At 44.0% G+C, this 12,520-nt stretch overlaps 1 protein-coding gene across 4 annotated transcripts in view; it reads right to left on the bottom strand.

The window, feature by feature from the left end:
* Positions 1–182: 182 nt before the first annotated feature.
* The window catches only part of POGZ (pogo transposable element derived with ZNF domain), a 54,579-nt gene continuing 42,241 nt past the window's right edge, over positions 183–12,520 (bottom strand). For all 4 annotated transcript variants that reach the window (XM_049616254.1, XM_049616255.1, XM_049616256.1 and 1 more), the window contains 9 exons: positions 9,634–9,734; positions 8,951–9,097; positions 5,947–6,081; positions 5,660–5,832; positions 5,363–5,503; positions 4,614–4,670; positions 4,313–4,425; positions 4,070–4,094; positions 183–3,937 (listed from right to left, as the gene is read on the bottom strand). In XM_049616254.1, coding sequence (XP_049472211.1) covers positions 2,266–3,937; positions 4,070–4,094; positions 4,313–4,425; positions 4,614–4,670; positions 5,363–5,503; positions 5,660–5,832; positions 5,947–6,081; positions 8,951–9,097; positions 9,634–9,734 — 2,564 coding nt within the window. In that variant the 3' untranslated portion in view covers positions 183–2,265. The remainder of the gene's footprint in view (positions 3,938–4,069; positions 4,095–4,312; positions 4,426–4,613; positions 4,671–5,362; positions 5,504–5,659; positions 5,833–5,946; positions 6,082–8,950; positions 9,098–9,633; positions 9,735–12,520) is intronic.

Below are 12,520 nucleotides of genomic sequence, written 5' to 3'. Positions count from 1 at the left end.
CAAGCTCAAAGTATTTTTTTTTTTAAACTCCCAACTATTCCAGAACTTCAGTAAGGTAAGAGTAGAGGGAGAAATCAAAGTATCTCCATTTTATCCATGTCGCAACAAACTAATAAATGAAAGTAAAAGGAAATCATGAGTTTTCTATTTGTCTTCCACATATTCAGTCTCAACACAGAAAGTAGTCAATAAATACTTGTTTATTGATTAAACTGAATTATAAAAAAAAACAAAACAAAACAAAACAAAAAAACTTCCTTCTACTACTAAGCCATGCGGGCGGAATCCACAAAGATAACTTCCTGGCCAAAACCCAGCTGATCCACTGTTGGTCTTATGGTCTTAAAAAAAATTACCCATCAGGAAAGTCAAATAATGCAGAGGCCAGGGACCCAGCTCTGCTGAGGCTGGGGCTGCTGCGGAGACTACCAAAGAGGATTCGGTCACTGTAGATAGAATTGACCATAGTTCTTGAACTTTCTCAAAGGCAAAAGGATGACTTCAAGGTCCATGTTCTGTCAAAATGGCATCAGGCAGAAAGCTGGGGAAGAGCAGGCCAAGAGCAGACGGATCTTCAGTTCACTTTCCAGATGCCATGGGTTCATGAAGCTGGCCAAGCTGTTCATGGGTGGGATCACTCCAGTTCACTATATTATAGTGTGCTGGGGTTAAAAAACCAAAAAATGGAGGTGAGGAGAAAGAGGTGGTAACAAATGTCACACCTGTACCACCAGGCCCATCACATCTTGAGCATGTCCCAGTCTGTGAAAGCCTACTACAATAGGGTTACCTAGGGAAAAAAAACAAACCACATTGTTTATAAATCCATTTCCCCTCATTTTATTAAATGTTCCACTTATGTACACTTTAAAGATGAACCAATGACAAGCCCATGCAGGCTGTCTCCTTGGCTCCCAGGAGGGACATGTTGCTGAAAGACTTGGGATGGATAGAAGGTGTAGCTGTGGGAGAGCTGGGCTTGGGTTTTTGTTCCTTTTCTCTGTATGTTACACAGTACGTTTCAGTTTATAACCATGAATACATACAATTAAAAAAAATCCCTCATGCAAACTGTAGAAAAATTTTCTTTCCTTGAAGCTGGCAGTGAAAAATAAAGATTCATGTCTTTTTCTTTGTGCACACACCCCTGTGTTTCCTCTTCAGGTCCCCTTCTTCTCTAAGCATTAAGAGAAATGAGGAAAGCCACAGGGTTAAAACAGGATTTCAACAAGTGGTTTGTCTTGTTTTACGAAGTTCAACATGTAACTTCTTGCACAGTTAGCTCCTGGCTTTAGGACATGTGATCTCTTGAACAGGCATGCTGTCCACTTAACATGTTGAAGACCCATACACTGGGAATGGCCTCCACCCTAACACTGTGTGATCACCTCGGTACCTCTTGCTTGCTAATGACACGTGTATGATCCTTTGTCCGGAGTGATGGGGTGAGCATGGGAAGAGGGGCCAAGGATCCCAATGCAAAGAATATTGGTTCTGTCATGTTTTTGTTGGAGGGAAGGTGGTGATGAATCTAATTCATCATTCTGGATGAGAGGTGGTTTCATGCATTTTTAAAGCCACAAGTTTATATCTCAGAGTTGCTGTAGAAACCAACATCTCTGGAGAGGGAAGGAAAGAAAGGAGAAGGAAGAGAGTTCAGTGGGATTTTTTTTCCATTTTCATTTTTATATAAAAGTGTTAAGACCACAATGAAAAAAGTTTTTTTTTATCCATATATATAATAAACCAGTTTGTGAGCTACATATTTTTGTCTTTCCCATCTTCAGAAATGTTCTCACATTGACAATGGTTGGAAAGCATCATGCCCAAAGACATTGCCACACAGTAAAACAAACAAAAAAACCCAGATGTACTATGATACAATTGAGGTAAAGGGGAACAAAAATTTAACATTCGCCCACAAAGAATATTTTTTTCTTTTTCTTGATTTTGTCAGAAAAATACCAAACACAGTGATTTAAGTTTTAAAAAAAAAAGTCACGAAAACCGGTTTTTAGCAGAAGTGAACGACCAATGGGCCAGCTCCTTGGCTCAGACGGGATCACCACTGGTATTCCTAATAATCCACAAATCCACAGGGAAGCAGAAGTCAACATTGCGGGGGGAGTGGGGGCATAAAATTAAAAAATATAAACCAAATACCCCACCTGGCATATCCCCTTTCCCTAAATCCCTCTACCCACCCCCTCACGCTTCCCCTCCCTCCCCCCCTCCCAACTCCACACCCGCTCCTGACCCCAGCACTCAAATCTCCATCAGATCTAGGTCAGCTTCTTCAAATCCATAAAAGGACTCGGTCTCGCTTTCACCCTCAAAGAGCTGGTGAAGGCTCTCAGGCTCAACTGTCTCTTCAGGAGATGATCTGGGTCGGGGAGTGGAAGCTGAGGGCTCCTCAGACTGGTCCCCACTCAGCTTCAGCTGCTCCTCTAGGGAGGCGATGAGCTCCTCCTGCATGTCAGCGTTTCTAGTGGGTGAGTTAATGTTGCCATCAGGGCCAGGTATGACACTGGCCACGAGGAAGGACCGCTGCACCAGCTCTGGACAGTTCCCAATGACGCCCAACACCTCAGCCAGCCAGACCAGCACCAGTTGAAGCAGGACGTCGGAATCACATGCAGTATCTGCCATTTCCCGAGCCTGCTCCTTCCACTTTTTGTGCAGAAAGTTCTTGATGGTTCGTTTGATGCACACATCTAACGGCTGGATTTTGGAGCTACAGCCCGCCGGGACCACTGCAGGCAAGGTGCTAGAGGCACTTAGCATAGCCAGCACCTCTTCTGACAAATGAGTGCGATGACAGTCCATCACAAGCATGCCTTTGCTGCGCTGGCACGCTGTGTGCTTCTGCCACACTCGGGCTGACCACAGCTCCATGATCTCGTCATCGCTGTAGCCACTCTCCTTCACCTCCAGCAGTATCGAGTCCGGCACGTTAGCAGGCTGATCCATTTGTCCTCGGTAGAAAACCAGGGTGGGGAGGACAGTGCCATCGGCCAGAATGGCCAGCACCATGTCACACCAAGGTTCCCCCGTGCCCACTGTCTGCAGGGCATTCTCCTTTCGGTCATCACTGCTTAGCACCTCTGTATCTAGGAACAAGGAGATCTCATCAATAGCCACAATCATGGACAAGGGTAAGTCCTGGTTGTGAATCTGTCGTTGCACGAATTCAATGAAGAGTCCTGCATTCTCTGCCACATCCTTAGGTAGGGTGTGGGCCACAGCTCGCCGGGCATGGGGGGTCAGGTGGTGCCGGAGCATGAAGCGCACAGCCCACTCATAAGAGATCTTAAACCCTCCCTCCAAAGAACGTCCTATTTTGGTAGCTTTCTGGAACAAGGTCTCCTCATTCACAGGTAGCTGCTGCTCTCGCTGGGTTAGCACCCACTCAGCCAGCTTCTCTTCTGCTTCTAAGCTCAGATATTTGCCCTCCAGATTCTCCCCCTGGGAGGCCTGGAAGCGCCGAAGCCAACGTCGGATCCGTCGCTGTGGATTTCGGAAGTGTTCAGCAGCCTGTTCTGTATTGCAGCACAGGGCAAACAGGACCACTCGAAGCTTCTTCACAGACAGCTGCTCCTTCTTGCCAACTCCACTGCCACTACCACCCCCTGTGGCCTGCTCGGGCTCCTGGATGACTGGGCTCCCTTCATCCTGGTCATCCACATTCAGACATTCGGCCCCCTCTGTGGCCAAGGGTGGGAGGGCTAAAAGCTGGGGCTGAGTTGGGGTTGGCGGTGGGGTTGCGGTTGAGGCTGGGGACGGGAGTGCTTGGGCCAAAGGAGGCGGCAGCTCTTCAGGCTCAGCTGGGGTGGCCCCCACAGATTTCACAGTGGCAGTTTTATTAGAGGGGAAGGCAGGAGGAGGATATATATTCTTCAAACTCCGGTCATGTACTCGGTCACGAGTGTGGCCATGTCTAAAGGGTTAGCAAAGAGAGGAAAAGAAAGCTCGGTTCAACCAGGAAAATGAAATACGACTGGCAGTGATAATAAAAAAGATGAATCACACTGGAAAGCAGAAACTAAACCATGAAGGGAGTTTCTGTTACCTTGAGTGAGATATCCAAGTGAGTCCTATGGGAAACGGGACAATAAAAAAAAAAGTTAAACTCAACGAAGAAACAAACCCTCCAGTCTTATATAAACTTCAGGTTGGAATGCTTCCAATTTGGTGATGTCTATCTAAATAGTGGATGAGTCAGGCCAGGTAGAGATGCTCCTGACTCACACAGCAGGACCCGTACCCTTAGCTTTTTTTTCTTGTCCCACTCACCCGCACCTCTACTACTTACCCCGTGGCAGGACGCTGCTGGATCTGTGAGAGGGGTTGAATACCAAATGCTTGGCCATGGCATCTCCCACAGAGGTAACAAAGGTACATGAAGTGCAAGCCAGCTTGATTCCACTAAGGAAGAGAATCAAGAGCATACAAAACAAATATAATAGTGACACTGGGAGTAAGTTTTGAGGCTTAATAAAGCGAGTGTCCTTTCTCTTCTCTCTCAAATTAATTCACATGCCCAAGCCCCCACAATAAATGGATTAATGTAAGAACTTGAAAAATTAAGAGTCCATCAGTAAGTTTTCCCTTACCTCACAGAATTTTTAAACAAAGCCAAATACTTGGGGCTCTTGCGTGGAACATGATTGCTGAGAAAGACAAAGAAAAAGTGGCATGAGTTAGGGGTTCTGCTCACCAGAGGTCAGCAGTCTCTGACAATGCCCCCCAACAAAAGAGATGCCCCTTCAGTCTGTCCTCACTTCAACCTAAGCCAGTTTCCCTGTCATACTAATATTCCCTATTAGTGTGCATAAAAATCACCAGGAGAGCTATTAAAACACACACTCTGATTGAGTAAGTGGCCTGGAGGTGAGAGACAGAGGCTGAATTTCTAACAAGCTCCCATCTATTGCTGCTGGTCCCTGGGCACACTCAGTAGCAACGTCCTACAAAATTAGAGCACTATCAAAGCCATATGAACATGGGTGTGACCCGGGGTGCCTGGGCAGCTCAGTGGGTTGAGCATCAGACTTCAGCCCAGGTCATGATCTTGTGGTTTGTGAATTCAAGCCCTGCTACCGGCTTTGTGCTGACAGCTCAGAGCCTGGAGCCCGCTTCAGATTCTCTCTCCCTTTGCCCCTCCCCAGCTAGTCCTCTTTCTCTCTCAGAAATAAACATTAAAAAAAAAATTAAAAAACAACAACAAAAAAACCCCATGGGTTTGACTCTTACTCTGCTAGGAGAGATAGACAAACAGCTCTAAGAGTTGGAAGGAGGGAGTGAAAGGAGTTCTGGAGAATCTGAACTCCCACACAGGATCACTAGTTTAACCGTGACTTACTTGATCATGTGGTTGGCATAGGCTCGAGAGCAGCAGGTGCTATAGCGACACAGAGAGCAGTGAACGTAAGTGGGGAAATGATTAGGGAAATCTGGGATCTCAAAGCTGCACTCTAGACATGTCTGTCGGCCCATGACACTCCTGTCAAGAAACAAGGAAAATTCTTGTTATCGCCCCAGGAGTCTTCAGATTGTGGGGGCTGCAGACAACAGACGCTGCTAAGACACTACCAGATTACACTGGCTATAGGAATAGTCGTGCCCACCCGGCCCCCAGCCTCCAGAAGAAGGCACTGACATTTTCCTAACAGCTCTCTTCTGGATGTTGCGCCGGACAGGGGGATAAAGGAAGACAGGCAGAGGGTCTGTGGAGGAGGTCAGTGGTGCTGCCTCCTGCAAGGTGCTGGGAGGTGCATCATTGGAGGAAACAGGAACAGTTCGTGGCTGTCCTCGGGAAGCCCGGATTGTCACCTGTGAGCCAAGGGAAGGAACAATTAGACGCCACCCATGCCGAATGTCAGAATAGTGACAATCTCTATTCCTCCCCTCCTGGATCTATAAAAGAAACACTGACAAGCTCTTTACCTTGGTGCCTGGTTTCAAACCTTCTAGCTGCTTGGGTTTACGGAAGGTTTTATGGTGCTGAAGCTTGTGTTCAATTTTGTCCTTTGCAAAGAGAAACTGCAGCCGGCATTTGTTGCAGTGATAAACATTCCTCTTCTGAAGGGAGAAAAAGAAAGAGCATCCCTTAAAGGTTCCCCCAAAACTTTCTTCCCTTATAAGAAGGTAGATCAATGCTAACAATCATTCTTTCCCCTGCTTTCTGTGATTAACTAAAAGAGGAAAAAAGCAATACACAACACGACACCAAAACCTACCACTGAGAATCATCACCTCCCAGGGTCCCAAACAAAGGCAGACTCAGGCAGGATGTCTAGATGCTCGAACCATCCCTTCCTGACCTGGTTTAATAATGTGGATTAGTGGCTAAAGCTTTCTTTGCCCCTGCTTTGTCTTTACAATGTGGACAGTGCTACCTACCTCCAGATATTCTTGTTTTTTTTAAACAGCAATATATGATTAAAAAAAAAAATCATACTTTTTATTCTGTACTGCTTCATGTTTTAAGTTTGCCTTCCGTCCCTTTGCACAGAAACCATGTGTTACCAGTTTCCTGGGTATTCTTTCATGGACAGTCTATGCACATAACCACGTAACACACACATACATCTGTAATCACCACCTCCCTGTTTGCCCTTTCGTTTTCTTAACACAAATGATAGTATTTTTTCCATACCCCGCTGTCTTTCCTTGCACACATCACTGTATACAGATATGCCTCCCTGTGAGACAAGTTTGAGGATCCAGACTGCCTACTCTTAGGTCCTTCAGCAATAGGACCCAGCCCTATAGTCTTCTTCCCAGGGTAGCAAGACTCCATTTCCTGAGTACAAGGGACAATATCCATGCTGCTCTTTGGAAACACCTGCGTGGGGGGATTACCAGCAGTCACCCCTGTGCAAACGAGTGTGTGAGCCCAGGAGGGAGCTCACACGTGACAATGGGAGCACATGTGTGCACACCCAGGCAGGTGCACCCCCTGGTTCTCCATTTTGTGTCTTCTCTATGCACTTTCACTCTCCTCCTCTAGTGGTTCCTTTCTGGCAACAGTTTAAAATTCCAGCTTAAAAACAAAACACAACAAAAGCAACAACAAATTCTTCCTTGCTAACCTATCTCTTCCCCTGGTTCTGCCACCCTCAGTCCTGAAACTTTTAAAAATAAGTTGTCTCCATTTCCTGACCTCTCCTTCATTCGTCCTGCCCAAGTCTAAATTCCACTTTGCTAACTGACCACCCGGCTCCTGACTATGTTGCAAAATTAAAGGTTGGCCTCTTAAGTTTCTATGCTGACATAGAAACTGCAACATTTTGATCACATCCTTTTCTTCAAAACACTTTCCTCCCCTCAGCTTCCTCAACATCAGTCTCTTCTGGTTTTCCTTCTAGGACTATGGTCTTGGCTTTGTAGACAGAGTCTTCGGGGGTTCTAAGCATTCATCTTATTCTCAATTGGAGGTGAGGGAGCATGGCAACTTCTACATGTAAAATCACTTGATTTATAGGGTGCTTGGGTGTCTCAATCGGTTAAGCCTCCGACTCTTGATTTTGGCTTGGGTCATGATCTCACAGCTCATGAGACTGAACCCCAAGTTGGGCTGTGCACTGAGCCTGCGTAAGATTCTCTCTCTCTTCCTCTCTGCCCTTCCCCACTTGTGCACACATGTGCACTTGCTCTGTCTCAAAAAAAAAAAAAAAAAAAAAAAAAAAATCACTTGATTTATATAATAATAATTCCTAAGTAGTTTTTCCACGGCCTAGGCTTTTCTCCCAGGCTTCAGACCTGTATATCCAACTCCCTGTTTAATAGACAACTCCAGCTGCTGTCCACAGATACGGCTAACTCAGAATATCCAAACATGTTATCCCCCTCCCACTGCCAACCTTACTTTCTGCAGTGTTTCGATCTTAATAGTCTCACCGTTCATTTTCCCCAACACAGAATTTTAGGCACTATTCCTAACTCGTTCCTCACTACCTTCACTTCATCCATATCTACATTGTAAATATCACTTACCTTCTCAGTATCTCTCCACTCTATCCTCTTCTTCCCCTCAAAGCCAGTAGCCACTACCATCACTCACCTAAACTGAAAGAGCCTTTGGCCTGTCCCCCTAACTCTGGTTTCAATCTCCTCCAACAATTCATTCTCCTAATGCAGCTGGTGTAATCAGGACTAAAAGTAAATTTGAATATATCACTCAAGGACTTAGAAAAAATCCTTTTAATGCCTCCCCAATGACTTATAAAGTTTAAACACCTTGGGTGCCTGGGTGGCTCAGTCAGTGAAGCATCTGACTTCAGCTCAGGTCATGATCTCACAGTTCGTGAGTTTAAGACCCACATCAGGCTCTGTGCTGACAGCTCAGAGCCTGGAGCCTGCTTTGGATTCTGTATCTCCCTCTCTCTCTGTTCCTCCCCCGTTCATGCTCTGTCTCTCTCAAAAATAAATAATAATGAAAAAAAGAAAAAAAGTTGAAACTGCTTTTCATGCTTACAGGATTCTCCACCACCCTTGTCCTAGCTTCTGACCCCCCCCCCCCTTATACCCTACACTTCAACCACACTGAACTTCCTTTAATTCTTTGAACCTCTGTCCTCTCACTCTGTGCTTGGAGGACATTGTTCATCCCACTTCACGTGGCTCACCTTCATCATCCTACAGGTCTCAAATACTCTTCTTCCAGGAAGCCTCAGCAGGCTTGCAGAATAGGTATATGCTGTTCTATAGCCTATACTTCCCCTAACACAACACTCTCCATGCTCTATTGTACTGTTTAACTGTCTTGTTAGCACAAAATTTCTGGCACCTAGCCCAGTGCACGGCATATAATCGAAATCTGATACGAAGTTTTACAAACACATGTGTAGTACCTTCTCTACCAAGATTATCTGCCTAGCTCAGCCCTGGCCTCAGCATCCATAAAATTAAAAAAATGAGAATATGGGAATCGCTTGGTGCCTGGTACCTGGTGCCTCATGTAATGCTGTTGGAATGCATTGCCATTTTTGAAGACCTTCAGGCAATAAGGGCAGAGCAGATGCCGAGTATCCTCATGGATCATCCGAAAATGGACATCTACCTCAGAGTAGAGTGAGGAGCGATATTGACACACCTATGTCACATAAGAGGGAAAATAAGCTAAGAGCGAAGTGAACAACTGAGGCCTTAAAAAAGAAGTAGCAACGAAAATGTCAAAATAAGAGAAAAACTAAGTTCTCCTAAATGTACAGAAATCAAATTATTATTCTTAGTCTGCAATGCAGGGCTGTTTGTGATAAATTCAGCTGTGAATGAAGATAAAAACGGAGAAGGACAAGAAAGTCTGAGAACAAGTCATATTGTGGCTACAAGGAGTAAAGTTTTCTTGGTCCATCTCCAGAGGGCAGCTCAGGAGACACACTTCCACAGCATGTGTGTATGTTCTCTGATGGGTTCCCTGGCTGGGTGCCTGCACATGTTCCTTTGATGTTTTTCTCTGGCACAGAAAATCCTGAAACAGGACCTATGTTTATTTTATTTCTTCTGGATCTCCCCAGTGTCCCTAAAACTGAGTGTGTACAGGAGGTACTCAGCAATGTTCATTAGTGAATTCTCTGTATTTAGCCTGAGAGCAAGGTGGCTAAGGCTCCCTAGAGAAAGAGGCAATACCTGGCAGACATAAGGCATCTCTCCAGGCTTATGAGTATCCTTCATATGCTGGAGAAATAGTGGCTCACTCTCAAACGCCCACTCACAGATCTTGCACTTGGCTGTAAGAAGAAAAATAATCAATAAATCCACCTGAAAATAAGACCAAAGTCCCGCTGACTCATAATCTTTATTTTCTCTGACTTCTCTATCTTCATTTTCAATAATCAGTAAAATCACTGAGTTTCTTCTTTCTTTAAAATGGTTGTCTTAATGTCTGTGTTGCTGATGACAAAATTTTATGTCTCTAGTTCAGACTTTTTACCAAAGTCCTGTTTGAACTATCTACAAAACATTTTTAATTGGCTATTCTGCCACCAATTCTAACTTAATTCAGCCTCCTCTTCCTGATTTCTGTTGTTTCCCTTCTCACTTCCCTACCTCCTCCTGCACTTAGGCACTATCTCTGAGTCTAAACACCCGTGTTCTGCCACCATTATTTCACAATGCATCAAGGAATGGTCATTTTGCTATTCTCACAGACAAAAACTTGGTAGAAACCCACAGGATTTTCTACTACTAATCAGCTGGCTTCCAAATATCTCGTATCTCTCTCCAATAAACAGTGTCTATGCTTTACATACCATTGCCAAGTGAATTCTCCTAGAATACTACACTACTTCATTTCTCTGCTCAAGAATAGACAATGACTATCTCCACATTCACCAGACATCTACTGAATGAGTATAAGAATTGATCCTTAAAAGACCGACAATCATGAACAGAAGTTCTTGCCTTGTTACGAGTTGTTGAGATCATTAAACTTTGAAATTAGTCATTCTGTCAAGCTTATAATTGTGCAATTGTGAATTTTTATCAAAAATATCAAAAAAATTCAGAATTGCTATGTATTTTGAATTAAACAGACAAAATTATTTGTTTTTCTTACTGTCACTGGAATTATTTTCAAGTTTTTGCAAATATGGAAATAGTAAATTTGAAGCTTTAATCATTTACTGGACAATGTCCAGCACCTGCTCGCCCCAAATAGTGAAACTGAAATAATTCTTTAAAGTAAACTAACAAGGGGGCAGCAGGGCGGTTGAGCATCCAACTCTTGATTCTGGTTCAGGTCATGAACCCAGGGTTGTGGGATGGAGCCCTGCATCGGGCTCTGTGCTGAATATGCAACCTGCTTAAGATTCTCTCCCTCCCTCCCTCCCTCCCTCTCTCTCCCCTCCCCCCCAACCCCCGCTCTTCTCCCTAGCTTGCACACACTCTCTCTCAAATGAATAAAAATTAAAACAAAACAAAACAAAACAAAACCAGGTGTTATTAATCTGGGGTCCATGGAGGAGGCCTCAGGGAACTTCAGTATCGCCTGAAATTTTTGCAAGAGTACAATGTTTATTTTTCTGAAAGAGCATTCACAAGTTTGTGTTTATCTCAAAGGGGTACGACAACCCATTTAGAAGTACTGCCTAAAGACTCGTTAGGTGCTACAAGGACAAAATAAGTAAAAAATTCTGTCTAAAAGGATGGAGAGAAGCTGTGAGCTACATAAGCTGAATGCTGTAAGAACTGCCAGCAGAGGGTCCAAGAGTAGAATGGAAAACAGCACACAGGTATGGAAGGTGCGTGACAGGTTTGTGGAACAGTAACTAGTGGCACGACAATGTTTTCTCCTGTGTTTTTGTCCTTCACCTCTTAATTCAAATCGCTTGTCCATGAGTTACTTTTTTTTCTAGAACACCTTTAACTACTGTTGCTTTCCAACCTTCTGTCCTAGCCTTTCTTATTCTGTGTTTTCCCTAGGCAATCTCATTCAACCTTGAAGGCTCTTCCCACAACCTATACATCAGCTCTCTTGATATAGCTGTCACACATCATCAATAATAACATTTATTAAGCAGTTTCTAACACATAAACACCATGCTAAGATTTAATCTCATACCAAGAATACCAGTGAGATAAAAACCTATGCCATCAGTGAATTTAAGAGGTCTCTATTAACCATCCACATCTGTTCTAGTTCTACATTGGAGGTGGTATAGAAAAAAATCTGAGAGAGAATTAACTGATTTTGCAAAGCAGCCATCCTAACACGGTCCCTTCCAGTACCATTACACTCATGTCTTTAATACCCAACATAGTCTCTTACTTTGAGAAGATAGGAGTGAGCTACTATAGCTTCTGCTTCCTGTTCTCCAAATTTTGAAATAAAGGATAGAGACCTTATACCTTTCTAAGGCTCAGCCAACCTCACCATTCCATATATTCTAAGACCTTATCAAGCAATCAGTTCCCTCTTTGTTGTGTCTTTTTCCACACCGGATCCTCCCCTGACATCTGACCATGGTTAAGTTGCCTGAAGCATCCTTCCCTCAACTCTACCTCTTCCTCAGTCTACTGCCCTTAAACAAGTGTTTAAACAAAATATAATGCTATTAAGATTATACTGTTACTGTAAGTAAGTGTAACGATTCATTGATGTTACATCCTAAAGCTTTTGAGAGCGAAATGTCATTATGTCTATAATTTAAAAATACTTCAGAAAGGGTGCCTGGGTGGCACAGTCAGTTAAGTGTTCAACTCTTGGTTTTGGGTCGGTCATGATCTCACAGATTGTGAGTTCAAGCCCCACATCAGGCTCTGCTGACAGTGAGGAGCCTACTTGGGATTTTCTCTCTCTTTCCCTCTCTTTGCTCCTCCCACTCTCTAATTAAATAAATAAACCTTTAAAAAAATAAAAACACTTCAGAAAACACCTTCAGAAAACAAATGGAAACATTTTTTCAAAATTAAAAAGAACAATGGGTCCCAAAATATGAACGTTAAAAAATAAGCTACTTTTGGGGTGCCTGGGTGGCTCAGTCAGTCGGTTAAGTGTCCAACTTCGGCTCAGGTC

The sequence above is a fragment of the Panthera uncia genome (assembly GCF_023721935.1).
Source record: "Panthera uncia isolate 11264 chromosome C1 unlocalized genomic scaffold, Puncia_PCG_1.0 HiC_scaffold_4, whole genome shotgun sequence".
Lineage (NCBI taxonomy): Eukaryota > Metazoa > Chordata > Mammalia > Carnivora > Felidae > Panthera > Panthera uncia.
Note: the sequence above shows the minus strand (reverse complement) of the source record. Positions and strands in the feature narration are given on the sequence as shown.